The sequence below is a fragment of the Tetrao urogallus genome (assembly GCF_951394365.1).
Source record: "Tetrao urogallus genome assembly, chromosome: 6".
In the NCBI taxonomy this organism is placed as follows: Eukaryota; Metazoa; Chordata; class Aves; order Galliformes; family Phasianidae; genus Tetrao; species Tetrao urogallus.
In genome coordinates, this window is record NC_136819.1 from 46,655,588 (window position 1) to 46,682,658 (window position 27,071).

At 35.1% G+C, this 27,071-nt stretch overlaps 1 protein-coding gene across 1 annotated transcript in view; it reads right to left on the reverse strand.

The window, feature by feature from the left end:
• Positions 1–11,040: 11,040 nt before the first annotated feature.
• The window catches only part of ATG2B (autophagy related 2B), a gene marked incomplete at both ends in the record, with an annotated part of 39,950 nt that continues 23,919 nt past the window's right edge, over positions 11,041–27,071 (reverse strand). Inside the window, 20 exons of the mRNA XM_079537883.1 lie at positions 11,041–11,271; positions 12,003–12,152; positions 13,076–13,230; positions 13,396–13,517; positions 14,026–14,108; positions 15,096–15,165; positions 16,095–16,299; positions 17,193–17,271; positions 18,801–18,902; positions 19,473–19,667; positions 20,615–20,723; positions 21,284–21,510; positions 22,424–22,626; positions 23,413–23,551; positions 23,944–24,114; positions 24,346–24,422; positions 25,300–25,370; positions 25,874–25,966; positions 26,288–26,394; positions 26,971–27,051. Of these exons, the coding sequence (XP_079394009.1) occupies positions 11,041–11,271; positions 12,003–12,152; positions 13,076–13,230; positions 13,396–13,517; positions 14,026–14,108; positions 15,096–15,165; positions 16,095–16,299; positions 17,193–17,271; positions 18,801–18,902; positions 19,473–19,667; positions 20,615–20,723; positions 21,284–21,510; positions 22,424–22,626; positions 23,413–23,551; positions 23,944–24,114; positions 24,346–24,422; positions 25,300–25,370; positions 25,874–25,966; positions 26,288–26,394; positions 26,971–27,051 (2,670 nt within the window). The remainder of the gene's footprint in view (positions 11,272–12,002; positions 12,153–13,075; positions 13,231–13,395; positions 13,518–14,025; positions 14,109–15,095; positions 15,166–16,094; positions 16,300–17,192; positions 17,272–18,800; positions 18,903–19,472; positions 19,668–20,614; positions 20,724–21,283; positions 21,511–22,423; positions 22,627–23,412; positions 23,552–23,943; positions 24,115–24,345; positions 24,423–25,299; positions 25,371–25,873; positions 25,967–26,287; positions 26,395–26,970; positions 27,052–27,071) is intronic.

Here is a 27,071-nt window from a genome sequence, read left to right on the forward strand (position 1 = left end):
TGCCAATTGGACCACTTAAACTACTATTACAAGTGATATCGACGCTATACCACATCATCTCACCAACACAGCACAGTTTCAGTTATCTCAGTACAAGTGGAAATGCAAGCAAAATAGAAAGCATTGCTTCCAGATGCTGAGCAGCAAGTCAATAAGCAAGACAGTTAACAGTTACAAGTGCTCATAAACTGTCTGCTTATAGGAATGTGACTTCTCTGAAATTCTTCCCCGAGAATGTAAGAAGATACTAATGTGACTGATTTCAGAGGTTAGAATTTTGCATTTACGTATTTAATGGTCTCTGTCTGGCTCAACTGACAGCTGCTAAATTAGAGTCATCTTTCCTCAACTTATTACCAGCATCCTCTGAGTGTCTACTTCAAGGAACTGAGTTTACTACTGGAAACCACATCCTGTCCTCTCTAAAGGGCAAAATGGTTTTTAGCATCATCACACCATTTGAGAGGTAGTCATGCAACTATAATGTATCACACCAATACATCCCATTAACAGACAGGTCTCCTAAACTTAATGTGACACTGCATTGTCACCATTCAAGGTATTTGACTAAATATCTACAATTTTTTTCTTCTAATCTGCTTTACCATAAACAATGCACATATTTTTAACATTGCAACACAAAGCAATTACCATTATTCTTTGAGAGTCCACATAAATATGCATACCCTAAGTGAGCCTTTAATTGCTTTCTCTATTGAAAGAGAACCTGATGTATGGCTGGTAATTAATGTAGTGTTTGTCATATAAAAATGCATCACTTCAGCTGTAGGTGACTTGGAAAACATCAGTGCTTAATTCTCTGTGACATTCCGTGGGCTCTGTGAATGACTGCAGGTAATACCATAACAGCTTATTCTCTCCCAATAGCACTTCTTCGTTTGCAGTATTTCCTACCAGCATGGCCAATTTGTTCTGAAGACTCAACTCCAGCATTTCATTTTGAAGAGCTGAAAACCTTCTCCTTTGAAGATGAGAAAACTCGGGGAAGTTATTGCTAACCTTCAGGAAATGTTTTCCATGATTGCTGCAGAATGTGCAACATCTGTCAGTCTTTCATATATAACTTAATATGCTGCGACTTAAACTTGCCTTGCAGTAGGTGCACATGGCAGTGCCCGAGATTGCATTCAGCATCAGCTGCAGGTCTTGACAGCCATTGTTCAGCACTTTCTGTCCTGGGCTGGTAGATCCTTTGCACTGCCTTCTGTACAGATATTTCCTATACAAAATTTTTGCCTGGGATGAAGTTTTATCCATAGAAGACAACAGAGCTGCTCATTTTGATGTAAATGACCTAACTCTGAAAACACATTTCAATTTTTTTTTTTTTTTTTTTTTTTTTGCATTTATAGCAGTAGCTGGCATTTCTAAAAACTGATGAAATTCAAAATTTGGAAACTTGTCTTCAGTGTGGTTTATTGCTGCTTGAAGTCTAGCACTTGATTTTAAACAGAAAAGCAATCTGAAGAATGAAACAGCTTTCAGCAAAACAAGCACAGGTTCAGCCATGTGGAAGTTCCCCTGCAGACTGGTCTTAGTCTGTCAAACACTTCCAGTTCATTGTCTTACACTAAGAGGCCTCTTCAATTTTCCAGCAGTAAAGAATTTGAAGGAGTCTTCTCTTTTAGTTCTCCTCAAACTCTTACTTTATCCTTGTTATAATTAGGGAACATTTTTTTTTTTTTTTTCCTTTTTTCATTCTTGCTGAGAACACAGAAGATACAAGCAGGAAGGCACACAGGGGGCATCTGCTGGCTGTCCTATCATCTCCCTACAAGCATTGTACAGATGTGTAGTTCTAAAGTCACAGCTTCTGCTCTTGAGGCCAGGGAAGGACACATACATCCACAGCTTTCCTCCTCAGCTCAGGAGCCTTTGTTTGGACAGATAAACTGGGCTTATTATCCTTTACCTATCCAATATTAATTTTGCTGCATAAATGAGTTTTGTGCAAGCAACAGGTATGAAGAACTGATATTCAGCAACACCAGCAGGGCTCTTTGAATACCTGCTCCTAAATTGCACAGGAAAAGAAACAAACCGTTTTCCAAGTCTCCAAAATTAATCTCAGGAATCTGCTTTTCCTTTCTTTCATTTGCAAGTTTAAATTCAAGCAAACGCCCTTTGTTTAGCTCCTCTATTGATCAAATAATTCAGACAAAAGAGTACTTATCAGCAAATCTCAGGGAGGCAGAAATAAAGATACTGCTCATCTTTATTCCTTACTGTATCTTCCCAAACCTCTGTTTAAACCTATTCCTAGGCTTCACAATTAATAGGAAGCAGCATCAGAAAAAAATCAGGCCGAGGACAACAAAGAAAGATGGTTATGATGAAAATCACATTTGAAAACCTTCTCTCTTAGTGTCAGTGTGGATCTTTGCATTAAATGATACGAGAGGCTCCAGGCAAAAACGTAGAGGCATTAATGGTTAATGCAGTGGGACGCGCTCCTTCGTAATTGCCTCCTGTTATTTCTGCACTGTCCCTTGGATATTTCAAAGAGACAGAGCCCAGTTTATAATTCACATCAACAGATCTTCTCAAACTTGGAGGTCTTTTTTTTTTTTTTTTCCCCCCCTCCATGAATTGTCAAACTAGATTGTGTTAGTCAATTTAGGCACGAGGGCATCAATGCTGGTCTATGAAGAAAAAAAGGAAAAAGTTGCTTCATGGTACTAAATTGCTGCTCTTAGGAAACAGTAAAAATACAAAGCAGAGTCCTGAAATGATATTTTTGACTGATTTGAATGAAACTTAGCTATGAACTGGGAGGAGTCACTTCAGTGAACTTGATATAATTACTCCTCCCTCACTTACATCTGCTAAATTTGGCCTGCTGACTGTTCCAGGAAAGAAAGCACTCAGAGGCAGAAGTGACATGGAAAAAAACAAAAATATTATTTGTCACTACAAGAAAGAACTAAATAGCTCTAATGAGCAATGAGAAAATGGAATTCAAGACCGTCACTGAAGGTCTTATGCTTAAAATAAATACCTTTAGTGCTCTTGAAGATACTTTTGGCACCAAGTACACAAAGAAATGCCATAAAAACTATAAAGCATTTAATTTTATTGAGTAATTCCAGGAAACATTTCAGATCTGTTAAACATTACTAAGGAGATAAATGGTACCAGGAACTGTATTTAAGTGGGATCTGTATAAATAACCTGTTTACACAACTGAGCACTACTTTTTCCATCCTCCTGCACTGCTGTTATGATTTTCTATTAGCCTTCTTCCCACAGCACCAAGTGTTTGTACAAACATCTGTCACATATCCACACTTATCTGCCATTGCCAGGTCCATGTGCTGTTTGTCTTTCCATCAGCAGTGATGGATCCAGATCTGTGAATTACTGTTCGTATCAAAAGATAAACTTCGCAATATGCAGGCCATCATCTTGCAAACACTCCTGTGGCACATCCTGCTGTCGCCAATTTTTCCTTGCATTACCCAGCATCACCATTCCCATACCCCTTCAATTCCCTTGACCTGCCATTTGCACACAAACTGCAATTGTTAGAATAAATAGCATAGTACTGTCAAAATGCCTCATTGCTCACAAACAAATCTCTCAGACTTTGTTGTATGAATAATAAGACGCATTTCCAACACGAGTAAACAGAAGAGAAAAAGGTGTTGCAAGATCAATGGAGTTAATAGAATCACCTGCAAGTTTCCAGTATCAAAGAACTGCCAAGTGTTGCAATTAAAGTTCTCTTACTGATACAGCTGAGACCTGCTGATTACTGGTGCACATTTTACCTTTGTGCACGTGAGTGATACTGGACCAAGCCCTCATTCTATTGAGTGCTGTCATGAAGGACACAGGGCAGTCCACATCCCTAAAACCAAAGTCATTTTCTTCTTTTCTGAAACCTTGTACACCTGGCCTGTAAAAGTCAAATTCAGCACTCAGACTCCTAGTAAAGAATGAAATCAACAGCAAGGCAAATTAGATATGTAACTGAGTTAAGGAGCAGAATTACACTGCATTTAACTACCTCAGAAATTCTAACTACAAGTATCTAACAAGCTTGAACTGTTTTCTTGCCTGTTAGACAACAAATATTTCACTGCTGACCCTCAATAAATTCTGTGGGTATCTAATCACTCCACTCTAGAAGAAAATAGCTCTGAAATGAGAACTGCCACAAAAAAAAAAAAAAAAAGAAAAAAAAAAAGAAAAAAACAAAAAAAAAAACAAAAGCAGCTTTATGCAGTTTATAATAGCCTATTATAATACCAGATGGTTTTATTTGCTAGAGATATGAATCAACAATGCGAAGCCCATAAAGTGATGGAAAGCAGAGCAATAATAGCAGGGAAGCAAAGTCATAGGCTACAACAAGTGAGAATTTGCTTAAATGCAACAGGCACAGAAATAGGAAAGAAGCTGCTTACCAGAAGGCCTCGGAACACAAGGACCTCCAGCAAGATACCCTTGCCTCCACTGCCATCCCTTAAATGAGGTCTGGGAAGGGGTCAATCCTGACTTCACCCCTTCTGGTCATTCAGCTGCACTGCATGCACCTGCACTCCCCTAGATTGGCCCTGCCTTCACCAGGTGCTCAATCAGTGGTTCAGGCTGTGACTCAGCATTTCTGCTACACTGGGAAAAAAAGAAAAAAAAAAAAAAAAAAAAGTGCTTAATAACACATTTGAAAATTAAAAGAAAAAAAATCACTATGGGGAAAGTAAATAACTAACAAATCAGTCTGGCTCATCATCAATCAGAAAATTAGCAATGCAGTTCAAGGACTCCAGCTCACATTGCTCCTGGTTGGTGGCATACTGTTGGCTTCCCATAAATTCTCAGCTAGCTGAAGTGCCATAGGCTGTAATCTTAGTTTCTGCTCCTGGGACAAACTCTGAGACATTAGGAGACTACCTTGCTATCATGAAGAGAAATAGATCTTCTTTGACGTTCTCTTTGAGTTGCATTTCCATCTTGTGCCATTCTGGCTGATCTCCCCAGAGCTCAATCAAGCAAAAGGAAGCCTTATGTTCTGACAAGGTAGATACAAGATTTACAGACACAAACTTAAACTATGGCAGCCTTAAATTCAGAGAACCACTTAGTAGAAGATTTTACATAATTGTTTTCTCACGAGTATCAGATGGGACCCCAGGATCTTGGAAAGCACTGGCTGCAAAGGAGGAGTTTTTGTAACTTCATCTCTTTTGATGTATGAAAGGAAGCATTGGGCACAAGTGGAAAGAGAGACTCTTCTCTCTTTTTATACCTTCTCATCACTAATCCCAAATTTTTCCCTATTTCTCCTCAGCAAAGCATTTGTTAAAATAGCCTTGATCACTTTCATGAGCAACATTTAGAAAAGTGGAATAAGATTCTTGTCCACCTTGCCTGCGAACAAAAAAGTCCCTCTCTTCTCTTCTACAAATTCCATAAAGAAAAACTTGTGAGCTTTATATCAATATAATAGAATTGCAATTCACATGAAGTCTTGCTTAAAAGAAAAATGTGGGGGTGGGAGGGGGATGGATGAAAGGAGGGCCAGTGGGAATAAATTTTCTTCTTAAATGTAAGTTGCTCATAGACCAAATAGCCATCCAGGCTTCTTGAATTTTTATTGTTTTAGTTTTTAAGCTATAAAAACATTACAAAATGCAGCAGGAACACTGCACTGCCACCAGGATTTGAGTACTCGGCCTTTCTAGAGTCTTTTCCGGTAGCTGTAACTAAGCACTTGAAGAGGGCATCATACCAAGAGCCTGAAGGAATTATTAATTACAGCTGTGTAGCCAAATAGGTTAAAAAGCTTTGGCATTAACTTTTGATATGTGGGGATAATTTTTGCTATATTATTTTCATTCATAGGTAGAGAAAACCAACTCAGGGAACAAATTAATGTTTTTATTTAGGTACTGTTACAAACCTGGTTGTTGTTTTTCTTTTCTTTTTTTTTTTTCTTCCATTAAGCATATTTACCAGGACCACCTATTTGTATTTAGGCCTTTCAATATTTTAATAAGTGAAAATATACATATTTAGCACCAGATAAATCATAGTCTAAAAATATTTATCACACAGATTGAGAGGACAAGAACTTTAAGCAAAATAATTCAAGTTGAAAGAGTAAATTCCTTCAACAGTGGTTTCTAGCTCATGAGATTACACTCTTTACTTTTGCAAACTATATACAACACCACAAAACTACTATAAATGCAAAGAGATAAAAAATATACACAAACATTTACACAAACACCTGTGTTTTTGTCTGTAATTCACTATTAATTCAGTATAAAGGCATGATACGTATTCATGTACCTAATACAGTGTTTAATTTTTTAAGTTGTAAACAAGATTCAGCACATACTGCAACTTAAAGCAGTTGTCAGAAACTTAGAACATAAGGTCCAGAGACTGAGAGAGCTATGCACAGTATGGATTCAAACATGACTTCAACAGCCACATCTTTTCTGAGAATGCTTGCACTACTGTGAAATGCAGGGTATTTTGAAGTTTTTAACCATTCTAAACAAATTCTTGGATTTCACTGCTTTACAAATGCTTATGTTCCAATATTTAAAGTAAAATCAGTACCACGTTTGCAAAGGTATGGAAAATGTTCAGAAAAAGTGTCTCTTTCATAATAATAGAATCATAGAATCACCAAGGTTGGAAAAGACCTAAAAGATCATCCAGTCCAACCGTTCACCTATTCCCAATAGCTCCCACTAAACCATGTCCCTCAGCACAACATCCAGTCTTTCCTTGAACACCCCCAGGGTCGATGACTCCACCACCTCCCTGGGCAGTCCATTCCAGTGCCTGACCACCCTTTCTGAAAGCTCATTTAAGAGCTTTTTGGTTTATTAGAAAGCCTTTCTTGCCAACTCAAATAACTGTAAATGGAACTGAGTGAGGTATGACCACAATTAACCACTTAATGAAAACACAAAATCAGGTGCACCCATTAAGCACATATAAATTCACTGGTGAACGACCTAGTGCATATCACAACACAAGCAAACATAGAGTATACTGTATTACTAAAAAGCTGATATTTAGTAACTGTCCACTGATACCTGTAAGTAAACAGTAGCTGCTTTTGCATGGAAGTATTTGTTGCTTACAGTCGCTGTAAAGATTCTTGTGGAGCAAAGGTGGGTTTTTTTTTTGTATCAAAGTCTGTCTGTCAGGTAGTTCCTAGGCACCCACAGGTTCCTAGGTTGGATGTGTAAGAAAATCCCAATAGACACTTCTGAGCCTGAGCATCTGGCTAAGTAATAGGAGTAGCAGTGTTAGTTCAGTGTTACAGAATTTGTGTTAGAGAAAATGGTCTATGCCTGTTCACACACTGAAACAATGAGAAATGCTCGTTAATATCTATACAAATTGATTTCAGCAGAAAACACAAGTACATTTTCATAGATCCATGTTAACAAAACTACAGCAGTGTGCACAGGCTACTCCACAAGCAATGCCTTCTATTTGTTTCCATGGAAATGACAACAGATTAAAAAAGAGCACAGTAACACTATTTGATGGAGTTCTCAGCAACAAAACACTAGTGTTCAGTTATCAGCTGAACATCAGCTATGTATTTTTGCCACTTCACCCATTGTTGGCTGCATCTTGCACTTTTTCTTTGATGGAGATTTCATGTCACCTCTCCCTCGACTGCCATTTTGACTTTGTCTCGTAGTAGTGATACCACATCTCACCACTGGTGACACCATCCAGGAAACTGTCACCTGCAGCCTCATAGTGGCTCAGTGAGTCACTGCATACAGTGTTCTTTCTGTTCCTGAATGAACATTTATGGGACTCACCTGACATAAACTTTGAGATATTCCAACATTGCTGCCTCTGTCTCCAACACACTGAAGCAGATGTTCATATCCACACACTTCTCCCTGGATATAACCCAACAGCTTGTGCGAATGAGACACTCTTCTGTACAGGGCAATCAAAATCATGGTTTGTCTTTCACATTTCTTTTGCCACTGCTGAAATGCACCACCTGTCTCCTCACTGTGCCAACAGCTACTGTTGGTCTCCATAAATGTTTAGCAAGTGTCAATGAATGTCAATAGGTGCAATTTTTTTCCACACTCAATTACATACTTTTCCTTCATCCACACTTCGATGTCAGATACCATTTTGTACCTGATTGCCCCTCTGCTGCCACCTGTCATATAGGGACAAAATGTAATGAGATACTGGCAGGAAGGTTCAACCTCTACTGTCATACCACCACCATCTGCCCTGATGTTATGGGCCAACAGAATAGGAGGCATTACTTTCAGAGCAGCCCTCATATCTTATAGCCTTGATTCCCAGGAAATCCATTCTGTCTAACTGTATTTGGTGAATTAAATGCCTCAAAAGTCTTAAGTACTGAGCAGAACCTCTGATAGGCAACACAGATCTTGATTTAAAACAAGCCGCTCCAAAACACAATGCACAGTCTGAGGAGCGTTTAAGTTTTTGTTTTTTTAAAATATCTGCATGATGTTACTGAAATAAAAAACAATACAGAATATACATTTAAAAGTTAACAAACTGGTCACTAAAATAAAATTAAGGAAAAAAATCTTACGTTTCCCAGAAAAGGCTCAATAAAGTACAAGAAATAAACGCAAGGGTTTAAATAGTGAAACGTTTAAAGTTTAATAATTTGTACAATCTGTATTGTCAACAGACACTCTATAAAATGTTTTACCTTGAGAGCATGCCCTCGTATAAAAATATGTTCAAACTGCACTCCTGTACAACCAGATGATGACAGAATGGAAAATGAACATTGAAATGCCAATGCTTCTTTTAAGCAATGTCAAAAAGGAAGAAAACATGCAGATTTACACTGTTACAGTGTACTTCCATTAACTAGATGAACTAGACCAGAAGAAAGGATGTAGTATAGTAACTGTAATTGAAAATGATTAATTGCTACTTACTTGCACCGATTCATTACCACTTCTTCAGAAGGCATTCAGGAGGTGTGGAAGAGCAAGCATGGAACTCATCCCTGTGCAAAATGCTCAGCTTTTAGCTCTCACTGAAGCATTTAGTAACATTACTGAAGAAAAATATGAACTGCAGCAAGTATTTTTACATCAGAAAGTATTTCATATATGGAGGTATTGCACAAATGCAGGTATTTGTCCTCTCAGAAGGATTTCCTTCTGCTTACAACACGTTGCTTAAACGAAATTATCAGGTCTTCAAAACATACAACTATGAAGATCCCAGTGAATTAAAGCCAACTTTCTAATAGCACCTTCCACCCACGTAAGAACTTGCTTGCAAATAGATGTCTTTTATTAAAAATAATAAAAGCAGTCTTCAATAGTCATTCCAGCAGAGGGGATCTCTTACAAATCATTTACCCTCCACACAAATTCTTTGGTGTCCAGGAACAGCTAGTTAATGCTTATTCATCTTAATATTATACTGTTTTTCTTCATATGCTACTTTTGCCCTGCAATACAGTATATCAGCAAAGTTTCTGCTAACGGCAGAATATTAAAAAAAAAAAAAAAAAGAAGAAGGAGACTATCTGATCACCCTTAGAGATTCAAGTCAAACAAAAAGCACCTTTCAGCAGAGATTTGTCCATGGCATATCTGCAGAACAACAACAGGACTGGCTAAACCTAATGTTCCAATTGGTCACCCAAACTATTAAGCTGCTGAAATTCAAAATAAGTAGTTTTCTATTCAAAGTAGTTTTTACTTTTCATCCCCCAGTCTTTGCAAGTACAAGGATTAAAGGTTTACTCCTGCACAGCTAGCATCTAGCCTTTTAATTTCCCAGAAACAGTGTGCTATCAGTGGCTTAGGAAAGCTCTGCAGAGATCCTGTTCCCCTACTAAACCGTAAAGAGTGTCAGAATTAACTTTGATTTTTGAAGGTTTTTGTTTTTCAAATCCTCAACTATTCCCAGTTCAAATTAAATGGCTCCAACTGCTCACTGCCAAATAACTGATGATGCATGATTTAAATTAAAAAAGTATCTTGTTAAGAGCAGCAACTTTGCAACCTTAAATAAAAGCAGATAATTAAATTTTGTAGAGAATTTTAACCATGATGTTATAAAATAATTTGAGTTTACCTAGAATTCCTCATTCTTACAAAGAACTTTCCGCTACAATACGTAACTGCTATTTTTTTGAAGAACAGTTATTTTTAGCTTTGTAATCAGTGTAACAGAAGACAAGAGTGTTTTTACATATAACAAGCAGTTTAAATAAATTTAAGACACTTTCTGTAGAATCATCATCAAATGATGCTTTTTATCAATTACTTAAGCTTTTAACCACATAAAGGATACTGCACATTACATTTTATTCACACTATAAAAAAGCACAATATACAGGCCATATCCTTTAAAGTGCAACACAAGAGAACATTTCTGCAACATTCAGTTTCTTCAAAGACCCACAGACGTAGGTATTTAATATTGAGAAACAAATCCTGTTCACAGGTGTATCAACACTGAATTTAAATTCTGAACGGTTATCAAGATTGCTCCTTAAGTGCCACACTAAAAGCAATGCTTACGATCACTAAATGATATTATCATATCTGCTTCCATATTACATGCTTCCGTATCTCAAATCCAAAATGAAAGCTGTTATCTTTTAGTCAGTGAAGAGCATCTGCAGAGCCCTTTATTGAATACAGTTTCTTGACTATGTTCAAAAACCTTCTCTGAAGTATACTTAGTTTCATCATATAGGCTGCTGCTTCAGATGTTTTATCTACCAAGAAAAATATGGTAAACGGAATAGAGCAAGCATGTCTCGAGTTGGCAGCACATGCTTTGTTATGTTTGGCACTATCTACCAAATGCATTGGTAGCACACAGCATAAGCAAGTACCAATTTGCTTTCCACTTCATAAGTATTTTTGGTTGGATGTTCTGCTAATAGGCAAAAACCTTGCTTGTTCCTGAGATGAGCAAAACAAATTGAGCTTCATCTAAGGCTGCCAACGGGAAAATCTTCTGCATTTCTAGACTTGCTGAGCTTGATTTATAAATTCAGTCTTCCCCAAGGCGCCATTTCTGAGACTCTTCCTGACGCACATCTGGCCTGATCTGGTTTCTCATTCCACCTAGAACATTTGAGGTTGCCTCTGTTGCAACAATGAAAGGTTTCACCACAGTTGGTGGAATTTGGCGGAGGACTCCTCCTACTGCTCCAGTTACCCCTCTGTTTTCATGCTCACGAGCAGCAGTCTCATAGATGGTTTGGGCTGTGTCCGTAATTCCCTTTGAAAAAAATAACAAATTAGTTATGCCAAAGACAACAAAGCAAACTCTCCTAATTTAAAGAGCAACTTAAACTGCTCAGTATTTTTTTTTTGTAATTTAACTGTGATACAACTACATTTAGACAAATCTGATTTAACCCTTGTAACGACTTAAAAATAACACTACCACGATCTTACAGATGAAAATGACTGAAGCAACTTCTGGTGGTATTTCTTGTAAATAAAGGAAGAAGTTCTGGGCTATTCTTCGCTATTCAAAACACAACGGAATTAACTGAAAACTCCCCAGCTGAGACTTAATTTCCTCAAGAACTACACACAACAAGAACTAAAATACAAAAAGTTCAACAAACAAACAAAACCAACAAAACATCAGCATTCTAACTAACTTCTAATATGTTGTCAAGGTAAAGAGACAGAGCTTTTACTTGTCTGCACGCAGCATTACACTAACAATCTCCAAATTAATGGTGCTTAAAAAAAAGCCTTTTATGCTTCTAAACAATAGTAAAATCTCAAAACTGAAGACGTACTCATGCTTCTCTGTCTAACACCTTAACTAATTTTTATTTAAACCATGCAAGGTTTATATCGGTTTGAAACTACTGATGAACATAGTCTTGTCCAAAATGTAATCTGCTCGGCTTAACCTAGCATCTCACATACTATTTGCTTGGTTTTTTCTGATATTTCTTAAATTTTATTAAGGACAGTTACATTTGCACTCACCTCTTTTACAACACTGTATGCTTTGGCAACACCTTCTCGTAGATCTACTGGCTGATGTGCCAAACGATGGCGAGGGAATCGTTTAATCTTTTTTGTTTCAATAAAAGTTGGCCCTGGTGATACCATATCATACGCTGTTTCTGCAGCCACCTGATGATCAGGAACAGAAATAAAACAAAAAAGTCTTATTTCAGTATCTCATCCCATATTTAAGCTACTTGTAGGGAAACATAATTGAAACAAAATTATCAAATAATAGTCATTTACATCAGATTAAAGTTCTATACTACAATAACTTCTAAAATGGGTGCAGTTTTAACTATTAAGTTCAAAAATGAGACAACAAATAATGAAAGTTTTTTAGCTTCCTCCCTACTCCCCCCAACTGTTGTTGCTTCAAAAGCATCTTCTAACTTGTAGAAAACATTCAAAATGAAACTAATCTGAAATATTTGAACAATGATATGTTTTCTTGCATGCACAAAATCAGACATCTCCATTCGTGAAAAATATCAGGTTTTGGCTAGGAAAGTTCACACATTGGCACATATACAATCTTTGCAAAGTTAGGCGGTAAAAATATTTTATTATTAGGTATTTCACATTAAGGAATATAAATTTGTTACCACTTTAAACCATGAGTAGAGTTACTGTCTATTACTTTTTCTTCCTCTTCAATGAATAAATACAGAAAATGTTTTCAAAAAGTTTTCAGGATCTATTACTGGAGAAAACATGTGCAAGACGATTCTTAATATCAGAAATGTTTTTAGTGCTGCTAAACATTTTGCTGGTTAGTCTCTCCAATGTAATACACACAAGGTATTCTAAGAAACAGGTAATAGTCTGGGTGCTGGGGTTCGGTACAATTTCTAGATGTTTCATTTGATGAAATCATTAAAACTGCCACAATCCTTGCCTAATCTCATCTCTGTTTTCCCAGTAGTACAACACTTACTTATTCTTACATGTTCTCCCAAGCTTAAGCATAGCATTAAGAAATTAGCTTAACATAAAGCACTTACTAGCAACACTTCTCACTTATGCTTAACTTTACATGCAATACACTGTACCTGTATTGTCTGAACCATTCTGTTCGTTAGCTCCAGGGCTGCCATTGCAGTTGAAGTACCAAAAGATGCTGCTCCTCTTTGAAAGCCCCTTACGATACGGCCGTCCTTTCGGTACTGCTCGATTGGCAACCACACCAAGTCTTTCAGACCTTGAACTGAAATGAAGAGTTAGTAAGTTCTCAGAATGCATTGAGAGGAAATAGAAACAAGTTACCAGTGTTTTGTTGTTGTTGCTTTAGGAAAACAAAAACAAAGCAATGAAAAGAAGAATTAAGAAAAAAAGTCACTGTGAGCCTGAACAGAAATTAAATTTTGCTTACCTAACTGCACTAGTGAATGCATAGGTCCTACTCCTCCCAAAATTCCTGGCAGCTGGTTTTTCTTTATATCATTAAGCCATTCACTGATGGCATAGGAAAACAATTTATCAACACCTAATAAACTGAAATAAATAAAATAATTATTATTTAAAAAAACACAAAGAATTCCTGATAAAATAAATGTAGTATTCATTGAAATAAGCAAAGATGTCATTTAAACAAGAGGTAAGCCAATTTCAAGTGTTATCTTGTGTTAGCCTTTGGCTAACAAAAATGTTTCACGTGCCTCACAAAAGCAAAGTTCAAAACTGTATACTACATCCAGTTCAACAGGAAACAAACAAGTAAAATTATAGAGCGTAGCAAATATATTAAGTAGTTTCCTGAAAATAGATGTTCTTTTAACTGTCAGTTTATAAATATTTCTCCAGTATAGTTTCTGTATAATTCAAAAAGCAACTGACCAGAAATTGTTTAAGGCCTACTCAAAATTAAATACTCACTATAAATACTGAAATGGAGAAATGTATGTTATCAGAGAATTTGCTTTTTTGCTTGGTATACTTGGTTAGTCACTGTAAACATATCCAATTTGGAATTCTGATGTTAGCTAAAATTTAATTAACTTACCCATGCCTATAACAAAGTCTCTTCAGCTTTAATTCTGAGCAGTTTAACTGTGCGAGCCCAATAAGAATCCCAGCTAGTGTCCCCTGTAAGTGAAACATTTTGTTAACATAAAAATTCACCCATCAGCACTACCTGTGAGAGATAATTTCAATATCTTAACTCTTTCTGAAAGCATTTCTGCCTAAACTGATTGTCCCACCAAAACCCAAATGCCACTAGTCATAGCACTATGAATCTCATGTCCAGTTGATTTGCAAGTTATATGAAAACTTGCAAAAAGTTAAAATCCAGTTTAATCAGCTACTCTATGGAAAACATGAAGAGGGCACCTTCATAAATACTAAGGTAGAACAAATAATGAAAACAGCTGTGGCATTACTATGTTTCAGGTATTATAGAACTGCTATTTCAAGTTATTCTGGGTTACTAACCCTAACCCTACCTACTTTGGATGTTGGTTGTTCAAAATGTTGCTGCTTTTATTTGTTTGTTCTCTTAGTGATTTGCCATCAGAACAAAAAATCCAGCTTTGCAAACAGGATTTTCTGAGGCGTGCTATATAAAATTCAATATGATAATTAATAAAAACAATCTGATAACTAATATATATTTTAAAAAGAAATATGGGCAATTTTGTTTTAAATCTGTACCACATTCTGATATTATGAATGAAACCCACACACTGCAAAGGATAGGGACCAAAAGAAACATATTCTGGGATTAAGGAGAAAAACAACACATTGTGCAATTCTGGTATTTCTTGAAGGCCACCACAATTCTGTAGAAGACTTCTAGCCAGTCACTGAGCTTATAAATATGACTATCAAGACTCATTGCATTAATCATACTGGGAAGTGCTACTTCTCAGTATTCAGATTAAGAGTGAAATAAAATCAAGTTTAAGCTTTATTGAAACTGCAAGGAAAAAAGAGCTCTATGATTCTCAGGATTGCATCAATAATGAGTTGGGAACAAAATAAACAAACAAATAAATAAATATATATATAGCCCAAATCTTATGAGAGAAAAACAGAACATTTTGTTCTACAGAATCAGCAATATACACAAACCTGATCCATTGATACATGTTTGCCATGGTAATCAAGCCGTATTGGAACTTCTGATGTAAAACGAAACTCTCTAAGATACACAGAGGAAATTTTAGAGTTAGGAACAGCAATAAGAAATAAGAGAATACTTTCAAAAGAAACCCATGGTTTCCCATTCTCCCAGAACGGGATGCCACACCACTTACTATAAAAACCTCAAATCCTCTAGACATCATGCGAGTGCTGAAGTATTGCGGAATAAGTGTACAAACTGCAAATTTAGCTTTTCTTGATTTATTACCATCTTGACAAAGTTAATATTTACAGTAATTTTAACAATACCGCAGAAGTGCTACTAAGTCTAAACATGAACACCTTCCCCCAGTTTTCACAGCATGAATTTTGCAGAGAGGGAAAATATACTGCAAATGATGAAACTTAATCAAAAATTCTTTTGGTGATATATTTGATAAAAACAAAACCACAGCCATTCTCTCATAATTTGGCTCTGCCCTGCTTACCAAAACAAACATCTTCACTTACAGTCTGAATACATAATGAAGAAAAAGCTTCTGCAAAACAAGCTGCAGTTATTGTAATCTATTCTCAATCAGGAACACATTCAGAGTTTCTCTTGTGGTATTTTAATCTCATCCCTCTCCTGTGATTTCTTTTATGTACTTTGTTTCAAGTATTCTCATATCTATTTATATTAGATCTAATTTACATTGTCAGAGTACAAAGACTGCTCTTTTTATATATTTACAAAATAAATTACTGGTTTTGTACATGGCACTGCTTTGATTTGTTTTCTTGTCCAGTGCACAGTAGTTTGCTAAAGTTCATTAAAAATTTATTATTTACTTTCCAGTTACGGAAATAAATACATTTCATTTCTCTTATTAGTGAATAAACCACCACCACAGCTGTGCTTAAGATACATAAGTTTATCACCATACTTCCTTAAAATGATCAGTAAAGTAGCTGTTGGTCTCTTGAAATTTTTTAATTAAAATTTACCTGAAAAATACTGGCTGATCACTGTATGATGTCACTTCTTGTGAGAAACGATGATCATCCCCATTAATGACATCCATAGAATCAATGCTACCGTTTTCACTTGTTTGCTTGTGTGATGAGAAAGAAATGACTGGACTTGGGTCCTTAAGGCTAGTGGCATACCTGGGCAAACTACAAGTAACTTCAGCACCAGGAGACTTTTTAACTAAAATGATAAAAGATTATGCATAGTAAACAGACACATATTTTTCCATTCAATACAGTCATTTTATACCTTAACTCATCTATACCTTAACCTTTGTAAATACTGATATAACATAATTACATTAATTAGTAACTACTACTAATTACGTTTCATTACAGTACTTACAAATGTTACTAGCAGGATAATAGTTAGATTCTCTTGGATAGTAACTTAGCTACCATTAGAAATCATTATAAGAAGCTTAAGTTGAGGTTTACACATCAGCAAAAATAATCCATCCAATCTGAATAAGAACACAGATAGTACTTCATTACTAAGGCATTTCAATATGATGTCTCAATTGAAATAAGTAAATCCCAGCTGCTAACAAACTCACTGATATAGTTAATAGAGAAAAAGTGCATTTCAAAATGTAAGGCTTTTTTTGATCAGCTGTGCAGTAAGTGTTGATTTAACTGTACATATACATTTTGTCCTGCTTAGTTATAAAACTGACCTCTGTTTCTCCCCCAGGAGTTACACAACCCCAAACTGTCAGACAGATATATTAATTTATGCAAGAAGTATGAAATAACATTTTTGCTTTAATCTAACAGTAACTCTCAATTGTTATATATACATTACTCAAATTTTCCAGAAGTTCTTATTAAACATGCTCTAATTTCGGTGAAACATTTTATACAGCAGAGTTCCCAAATGTTGAAAATCCTTGGTGTTTACAAAACACAAAACCAAAAATACCCAAAGTTTATATATTTTTTAAAAAGCACTACTGTTGATTTTTGGTCAGTATCATAACTTATTTTATACATAAAACTTGTATGTCTATTTATACATATGTTCACACATTAAAACAGGAAGAACACATTTGTGTTAGAAATTTTGAAGTTTACCTTCAGGATCTGGAGTAACTAAGAGTTCCACTTCTGCAGAGAGGCTAGTGAAAAAGTCCTTCAGGAAAAACAAGGCATCCTGGTGTCAACAAAAAAAAATATAAACGGATTTAAAAACAACAAACAAAAACCTCTAAAATCTCTTAGAACAATGACAACCACCACAATCTTACAGTCACAGGTCTTTTTTCTCCCTATAAATATGAAGCAAACCTCTCTCTTAGCGAAGCCTGTTCCAGAACCCAAGTGTTTTAATGGTTATACACTTTACTCTGATTTCCATTAAAAGTGCATTGAAATTTACTTTATATTCACTTCTCCTAATGTCAGACCCATCATTCTTGATCAGCTCTCACCAGTGTTTCAGTAAAAGGCATTTATACCTCTGCTGTTGTTTTATGTCTTGTTAATGTCTTCATATTATTACACTGTTTGCTTTTTTGAAAGATGCATCACACTTTTGTCTTGTGCATCCTGTAATAAGCGACATCTGGGCTTTCTTTTCTTTTGGTTCCTTCTTGGTTGTTTTTTTTCATTTGTTTGTTTGTTTTTGTTATTGTTGTTGTTGTTGTTTTGATTGAATGCAACTCTCTACTTCCAGGAAAGCTGTCTTTTATTTTACAGAAGTCATAAAAGGTGAATTTGGTTACATTATGAAACATAAGCATTAAAGCTATTAAGATAGAACGTATTTCCTCACTGGATGGCAAAAAACACGATTTTCTATACAAAATTGTTACAAACTATTCAGTTGATGGTTGGACTGGACTATCCTACAGGTTTCTCCAACCTCAATGATTTTATGACACAGACTAGAATTTTTTTTTAATGAATAAAGGAAAAATCTGCTCTAGAACTTGAGCAAAGGTAGGTGGGGAATTCCTAACTGTGCCCTTGGAGAAACATATCTTCGTAGATATTCAATTAAGCAAAAAAATTCCTCTATAAAAAGTAATGCTTACACTTGAAATTTGTATGCACAGAGATACATATCTTCCTCACTGGTACGAAAAAAAAAAATTATAGTGTGTGAAAAATACTTTGTACAAAGGCTTGCCAATAAATATAGAATAATTTCTCCTGGTTCTATTCCTCACACCACTGCTGTTGATAATGAGACTCAAGGATTCACAGTATGTCAGCGGTCCTTAAGTGTCAAGTGCCCTTGACTAAAATGCTGTGAATAGCTTCTGGTTTAATGATTAACATTCTTCCAGTAAAACCACCAAAATGACTTCACTAGCAAACAAAGCAAGATTACATAAGCATTATGCTTTTTAGATATCCCCACTTCAAAACATGTAAAAATCATCAGAAACTGCAAAAGATAAACTGGTAGTCTTGAGAAAACAGCCAGCTACATAGTTAGTTTCTAAATTAAAAACAAACAAACAAAAAAGGCTAGTCACTGTACTAGCTATCACACTAGACAAGTTCCAACATGGACATAAACAGAAACTGAGACCCAGGTATGAATGGCTATAATTAAAAGTTACCAAACGTGAGGTAGCAACCCCATAAAACCAGGTCTAAATGTCACAAGTAAAAAAAAAAAAAAAAAAAAAAAAGAAGGGAATCAATCAGTATTTTTGCATGAGCACAACCAACCTGGTCAATATTGAGGCGAAGTGGCATTAACGAAACACGTAAACAACATTCCTGTGGGGATCTGCCAGACTCTGGTCGGACATGTAACGCTTTCACTGTTAACTGAGGAATAACCAAGGTAAATAGAAAGTAGTAACCTTCACAATTATTACATCTCAGAACACTCAGTAGGACAGATGTTTATCTCTAAACCTCTAGACTGATTTGTTTTAATGTGCCACTTATAAATCTAGTGATGTGCAATTACTTCAATTTCATTTTTTAACAAAGTTAATAGTAAGAAAATTTGAAAAATATTTGTAAATTATAAAACCAATAAGACTAGAATATATCGAAAGTACAACTCTGTATGCGTAGTGAAGTCTAAGAATACACTAAGAAGTAGATGCTTGTTCAGAACAAAAATCTGAAAGCTACTAATGTAGTCCTGCACACATTTCTAAAGAAAAATGGAAAATTAATCTGACATACTAATATTTACAATGACTTTTTAAGGAGTTTTAGCATTCACGAGGAGTCATGAAAAATAACAGTAATCATTTAAATGACTTCCATTGCTCTGTGACTTCACTCTCGTTCCTCTTTTTGAAAGATCAGTAACTGCTTATAACTTCCATAAAGACAGTTCAGCTTCTATAGTTATAAATGAATTAAAGCATTCCATAACAGTACCATGTTTGAATGTGCTTTTCTGGGCATCTCCTTACTACAGTATAGATAGAGAAATTTATTCATCTGTGATGTAGCTAAGCGATCTCTGATCTCCAAGTCTTGAACAATAAAAATCTGCCGTGACACTGGTTGTTCCAACAGACCAGATTCACCTTCTGCAGCACTTTGGGGGTATACTTCATGCTGGAATTTCACCTTTTAAAATATAAAAGAATACAGCACAATCCATTTCAGTGATAAACAATTTTTAAAAAGAATATTACTAAAAACAAATAGACAAAAAAAGCCACACACAAACTCATGCTTAAGAAATCCTAAGAACTCAGTTCACTATTTTAAATTTTTGTGCACCTAACATAAATCTTTCAATTCATATTTGTGTAAAATATTTGTATTTTAGGATGCAGATGCAAGCCAGGTCAAATAGTAAGCAGTATAAAATGAAGAACAAGTTTTGCTTCTCATTTTAGTATGGACTCCACGCTGTTGCTTTACTTCCTCTTTCTTTCAGTGTATAGAAGTGCATATTATGCAATGTAGCAATTCTATGCTTCATTTCTTCCTTTTCAAACACACTTCTCAAGTAGCTTCTTCCAGTCTCAGTTTCTTTTTTTTTTTTTTTTTAAAATCACCCACTGTCCACGTTAGTCCTGACAAATTGTAACGACTTCGCCTTCCTAAATTCTATGCAGTTCTGAATTTCTTTTTCTTCACCTCTTGATGTGATCCTCAATCAAAGACCTGTGGTTACCTACAAATCATGACTTGTCTCACGTCCCCTCCTTTTCTGCAATGGGGTAGGCCACACATAGCAAGTTGAACAGTGTTCTACCGGCCATGTACCGAGATTTTAAGAAATGCTGAATGAAGTGCCCTGTACTGAAGATATACGTAATAAATCTTGAGATGAAATGGAAAACATAAGTTGGTCATAAATACTACTAAGAAACTGCTTGGTTTTTATAGTAGTTTCTTCATTTTAGGTTGTGGATGCCCCATCCCTGCAGGCATTCAAGTCCACACTGGATGTAGACAGATGCTATTGGAAGAAAGCCTGCTCAATTCAAATGGAAAGCTGCTATTAAACCAGTATAGCATGTAATATATTTTCACAGCCATGGCAGAAGATTTTTGTCATTCACCTTGCTTAACTGTATTTCCATAAGGAAGTCTGGGTTTCTTCCTCTTCCCCCACAAGCCGTACTCCTTCCGTGTCTTGTGGGTGTATGAGAAGGAGAACTGTGGGGACTTCTGTGGGAGAAAAAAGAAAAAAAGAACACTTTTCTTGACTAACTTCAAGCCATCTCACTGTGAACAGAGACTGGAAGTTAATGTTAACCAAAAAATCCCATTCTATTACTAAGTAATACACACTGACATGGAATGCTTAGCTGTATGTTTCCCATCAAATTAACTTTCATAAATTTTGCCCATGATAACATTAATTCATCTTTAGCTTACAGGACTTCCTTCAAATTACATCCCACCTACTACAGTGATAGTTGCTTACACTCCTTAAGCTCCACCTGCTTAGGAAATTTTGTTTTTCATATAACACTTAAAAGCAAAACCATTACTCCACTCTCAAAATAAATTAATAAATCAAATGCCACAGCAAAAATCCAGATTGTTCAGCTTAAGATATTGGGAACATACACTGAGATAGACTAAGTAAGCACATTTCTTGTGTGGAAGGAACAAAGGAGTTAAGAGAAGACGACTTAAGGTTAATCTTACTATGCAATCTCAAATCAAAGGGAAATAAAGTATTTTAAAATGTACTAATGTTCAGAACTATGCCAAATACTTACACAAAACTTTTAGCTGGAGATGTTGGTGGTGCAGACCCAAAATCCCTTCCACCATAAAGATGCCAAATAAGAGAGATTTCCTTCACAATGTAGCGTACCAGAGGAGCAGGAAAATGAAGGGGAGCTTTGCTTGCATCTGTTTTTTTCACAGGTTGACTGAAATGATTTTCCTTTATCAAAATTGCATCATCAACCAGTTTTCTTATTACTGGTTCTTCCTCTTTCTCCTAAAAATGTACATAAAAATAAATAACATAAAGAAGATAAAATACACATTCCTTACTAAGATGTTTATTTTTTTCCTATGAAAAGAAACTGTTCTATACTGTTTTCTGAAGGTTATGCAACAGGTTTGGTTTAGGAATGATGTGTATACAGTAACAAAAACCAAAAAGCACATAAGAATAAATGAGAAACTGAGCATAAGTGAAGACTAATGTATTCCAAACTGAAAATAAAACAAAACATTCTGAGGGTAATGACACCACATACTCCATGTGTACACGACTAACACAGGTCTACTATATAAGGCATTACTGGAAACAGACCTCAAAAATAACTGGGCAAGCACTACTGATCAGGAATCCGAAACTAGCTCTGTTTATTAAGGAGAATACAACCAGAGATTATACGAAGAATGTGAGCACAAACTGTTTTCAGACAGCTTGAGTATAGTGTCCCAAATCTTTTAATGCAGTGGACAGATATGGACTGACATAGCACACAAGTTTTTCTGTGACTGGTAAGGATCTTATGCTCACAAGACTACTGAATGCTTGGTCCATGAGAAAAATGAATAAAATGTTAGAAGATAACAACTTTGCACATCTTTTAAGTATTGTATTTTTCTTACAACTACTTTGTAAACTATCTTTTTATTGTAAGCCCAATGGCAATAATTAATCATGAATAAAATGTATATAAGCTTTTGACATAATATTCAGCTCACAGAACATTTTCATGAGATATAGAAAAACTTGATCTAAAAATAACTGTATATATTTCCAATAATAACGCATGAACGTCTTTCACAAAAATAACTATTTTTGTGCACTCACAAAACCTTCTAACTCTGTTTACATATGGATTTATCTTTTTTTTTTTTTTTTTTATTTTTAAGTAATTCTCAAAACTTCTTACAGAAACAGCAGCTTTTGGTGCAAAAAGAATGCAGAAATCATCACTTTCTGCAGGAACATCTCCCACAGTTTCATTTATCAGATGATGAGTGAATGAAGTGTAAGTGGGACTCGGATCTTGTGAGACATTTCCACTCTCATCTGGAAACAGGAAGAGATCTGAACAGGATGGTTCCTGAGTTTGAGATCTGTCATCCAAAACTCCTGGGAGCAGAGAATAAACATGCTTCATTAGAAAAGTCTTTACAAAGCACCAGCAAAATAATGCAGTATTTAAGTGAAACTTCTTACTTTAATTGCAGTATCAAGAGAAGCTGACAGAAGAGACATTTTCAAAAAATTAGTCTACTATATAATTAAAACAATTACAATGTATTCATAAGTAGTTACTAGTAGAGATGATTTTAAAGATAAAGTCTTCATAAAAATATCATATAGATACAAAACATCATCTCATTCTAGTAACAAGATGACAGTATCAATAACTTCCAGTATCACATCAATAGCTTACCTTCAACTGTGGAAATAAATATTATCACTATTTATAGTACAAAATCCTTAGCCAAATTAAACCTGGATTTAGCTGCAATCGGGATGCAGAAGCCATAATTCTGTATTTGATCAATTACCTTGTTATGCCTGCTAATTAAAAGATTTCCTCATGGCTCCAAGTTTTGTTTGCGACTTGGAAGTGTACCATCCTCCTAATCTACCTCTGTACACAGAATAGTGGTTTTTGATTCCTCTACGCCACAGAGTGCACATAGCTTACACCCATGCTGACTGACAATCAGATTACAATCTTGAACTACTTCTATATTACTGTTGCTGATAGTGAGAATTTAGTACCTGATCATTAGAAGACTTCATACATAAAAAGCATGCTGCAATTATTTCTGCAGTGTCTCAATATACACAAAACTTTTGATCCTACTTTCTTTAGAGAACGGTTGCACATCGTACTTATTTATGGCCCCAACAGATTCTTACCATTAGGCTCTATCTTCACAGCAGAAGTCTGATGAGTCTCAATTTCCTCCATAGCATCACTCATCAAATCCCGTAAAATCTGTTGCTCTGATTCAGCGAGCAGTGGCCCGTGTGAAGAAGGCTGACTGAAGGTCTCCACCTATAGGCAACAAACCATATACAGTCATATTTAAAAATAATGGCAATATCATGCTAAATAAGATTTTGCTAGAATGCCCTGGAACACAGCAGTTAAACTTTATTAATGTAATTTTTCTTTGTAAGTATTACACTTTTTCTTTGTTATATATGAATTTGGTACATTAAGTAAACAGCAGAAAATATTTACAACCATCTAGTAGCGATCAAGACGGAAAAAAAATTAAACTAAAAGGTAACATTTTACTCTCTAATATTTTTGAGACAACAAAATCAACATTATTTGCACCATTTCTCATGCTCTTTGGAGAAAGAATGTAGACTATCAAAACTAAAACAGATTACCAGAAAGAGTACAGCTAATTACATCAATGTTATTTTGTGATTTTTTACCTTCATTTTTGGCTTGTTAACTCCGCATTTAATCTCTGTTTTACTTGGAGGATGTAAATCACCATAACTCGCAATATATTGTATAAGATTCATTAGTGCAGCACATGAATCAGAGCAGGTGCGAATATGGATTACATCACTGGAACAGTGCAGCTCAAAACGTGGTTTAGTCTGGATAACAAGAAACACACTTAAAAGTACTCTTATAATCAGTCTGAAGTTCCATAAAAATAGTTCCTATACATAGATAATTTAAAATTAGTAACTAGTCAAACAGAACTAAAAAAGAAAGTACACACAAACTTAAAATGAAGAATACTTGATTCTAAATATAATAAAATAATTTATAAATCACAAATGAGTCCTGATTATTTTAGATTTTATTTGTGATTAAATACTTACTCTTTCCCCATCAGAATCAGATTTTACTGTTGTAATAGTTAGTTCCAGCAGGCCCATATCCATAACACGAACATAATCTGAAAGACAATGCACAAAAAATTTAAAAAGAAAAAAAATGAAAAGAACAAGTATCTTCCTTTTTTTATTTTTGGTTGTTAAAAGTATTAAAACAGATCATTTTGCAAAAACTTTTTCCAGTACATCACCTCTAGAAACACTATTTGTGTGCAGTGCAATCTATTAGAAATTTATCCTTATCTTGTCCACATAAGTTACAGCCAGAGGCACACAGAAACTGGATGAGTAAGCATCCTAGGTGCTTACTATTGAAGCAGTAGAGGGGACATTTTAATACTGTACCCATCTTTCAGCACCAAGAATAGCTTACTTCCCCACATCTTTGTTTAAACACCATACGCATGCCTTTATTCTGTTCTTTACTAAAGATCTCCCAACTAAGCTAAATACACACATTTGTGGGCACAGTGCTTCATCACTTCTGCAATTTTTTTAAAATATTCCTTCAAGTTTCTTAATTCCAACAGTTGTTACTGTATAAAACAGAGTAGAATAGATATTTTTCTGATAAGACTATCTAGAATTCCAAGCCATACAACAACTTTTAAGTTCAACTACTGAGAATGTGTAACACATGAAAAGAGCTTCTCTGACATGCTACTGCAACTACAAATCTAAACTAAAACAATCATATTTCCTTCTGAGCTACTCATTTCATATTTAACAAGCCAATGCTCATCTCAGATCTTCAATAATTTTAATATATGCTGAATATTCCTATAAAGCTCTAACATGTGCTACGAGATATGGCTTAGTAGCTTAGTGTTAGTAATGGTGATAGGAGGACGGTTGGACTAGATGATCTTGTAGGTCCTTCCCAACCTTGTGATTCTATGATTCTACAATGAGAAATTCAAGAACTGATTAAATCCTTACCTCTATGGAGGTTTACCATAACAGTATTGCACTTGTCAGACAGATGCAAAGCAGCTTCATCTAAAATTACCCTAGAACAATCAGTAAACCAACAAATAAATAACAAAACAAACAAATAAATAATAGATGAAATAAACACAACAAAGAAATGCTACAAAATTCAGCAGGCATGGAAAAAAAACAATATTTACCATAGAAAAATTTTGTTGTTATCAACACACTAAATATGGTCAATAATCCCTAAATATTTTGTTAATTAATACAACATCTGCACATAGCCAATCTTTATGAAACATGAAGTGCTGGTAACTAAGAAAAAGCAACTTTGTTTTTCCGGCTTTCCAAACTCATTAAAAATTGCAGAATTCTGGTTGTTAATGAAAGCAATCCAACAAAAAGAGTAAGGCGTTCAGCCTAACAAAAAAGAATGATTACACATGAACAGAATATATTTCAAAGATACAGTTCACCAGTGTGATCATTTACACAATGTGAATGCTTCATAGATCAAATAATAAACAGGCATTACAAGTGTCACAGAACATGCCATGTTTCACAAGCACTTAAATTATACCTGAGAGTAGAATAGGATTTATCAACTGCAACGCTGCTGGAAATGCTGAAAGTTTCAACAGTAAGTAGAGATCTGACTGGCAAATACACGGGCCTAGCAACAAATGAAAAAATATTTTCTTTCAATTAAAAATTGTTGCTTATTATATAAAATATGTATTATGTAATAACAATTTTTATTTTTCATTGATAAACTTTTACTTTATATATTTATACATTTAGAAGCAGCAAAATCTTCCTTGTTTTAGAGAAGGGTTTATCTTTAGATTGCTTAGAGTTTGCCATATTTCTATTTAGAACATTTTCCAAACAAACATAAATAAATGTTATTAACAATATGCAAACTAGAATGTTTAAAATGAAGAAATACGTTGCTGCAGTGCCACCAAATGACATACACTTGCATTTCATTTACCTGTAATCGAGAGCACAACTCCACAGATGCACATGAAAAGTTGTAACTGTAGCTGGAGGATTATATCCCAAAACAGGCTCATCAGAAATATTCAAAAAATATAAAATCTAAAAATCATAAATATATCATTATAATTCTTCAGCATCTGATAATTTAACAAACAATAATGCATTAGAAAAGAAAAAATCTGCAACAGGTATGATAATAAAACATTATTTTATTACTGGAAGGAACAGGTAGTGAATTAATCTCAAATATTTGAAAGTGCTTACCCAGTATGTGAACACAGGAGAGCACTGAATGTAAACTGGGCAAAAAGATGCAAACAAACTAACATGTAGAATTAAAGGTGTGGAAGAGACTGATCCACAGAATCCAAAGCATCCACCTGTCTGTCATGGTTTAGTGGGGTTTTTGTTGGGTTTGTCTGGGGGCTTTTTTTTTTTTTTTACCCATTGTTTATTTAAGTCAAGGATTATTAATGTACTTCCATAATGAAAAGGGCAAGAAATAATGGATTATTGATTTTTAATCTGAAATAATCTTTCAACAGCATAAAAAAAGGTAGGACAAAAGCTAATATTAAAAAAAAATTAAGGTTTAGTGTCAAATTTGAAGCAATTGTCATAAAATAATGAGACTGAAGTTGAAAATGCAATTGAGAAAAACACTAGAAATCTGACCTGTTCATGCCAGCTTAGACCTGAAGGCAACACTCTGTGTTGAAGGGTGGCTCCTCTTAGTCCAACAGCAACTAGAAATTCCTGTACAAGAAAGCTGTACA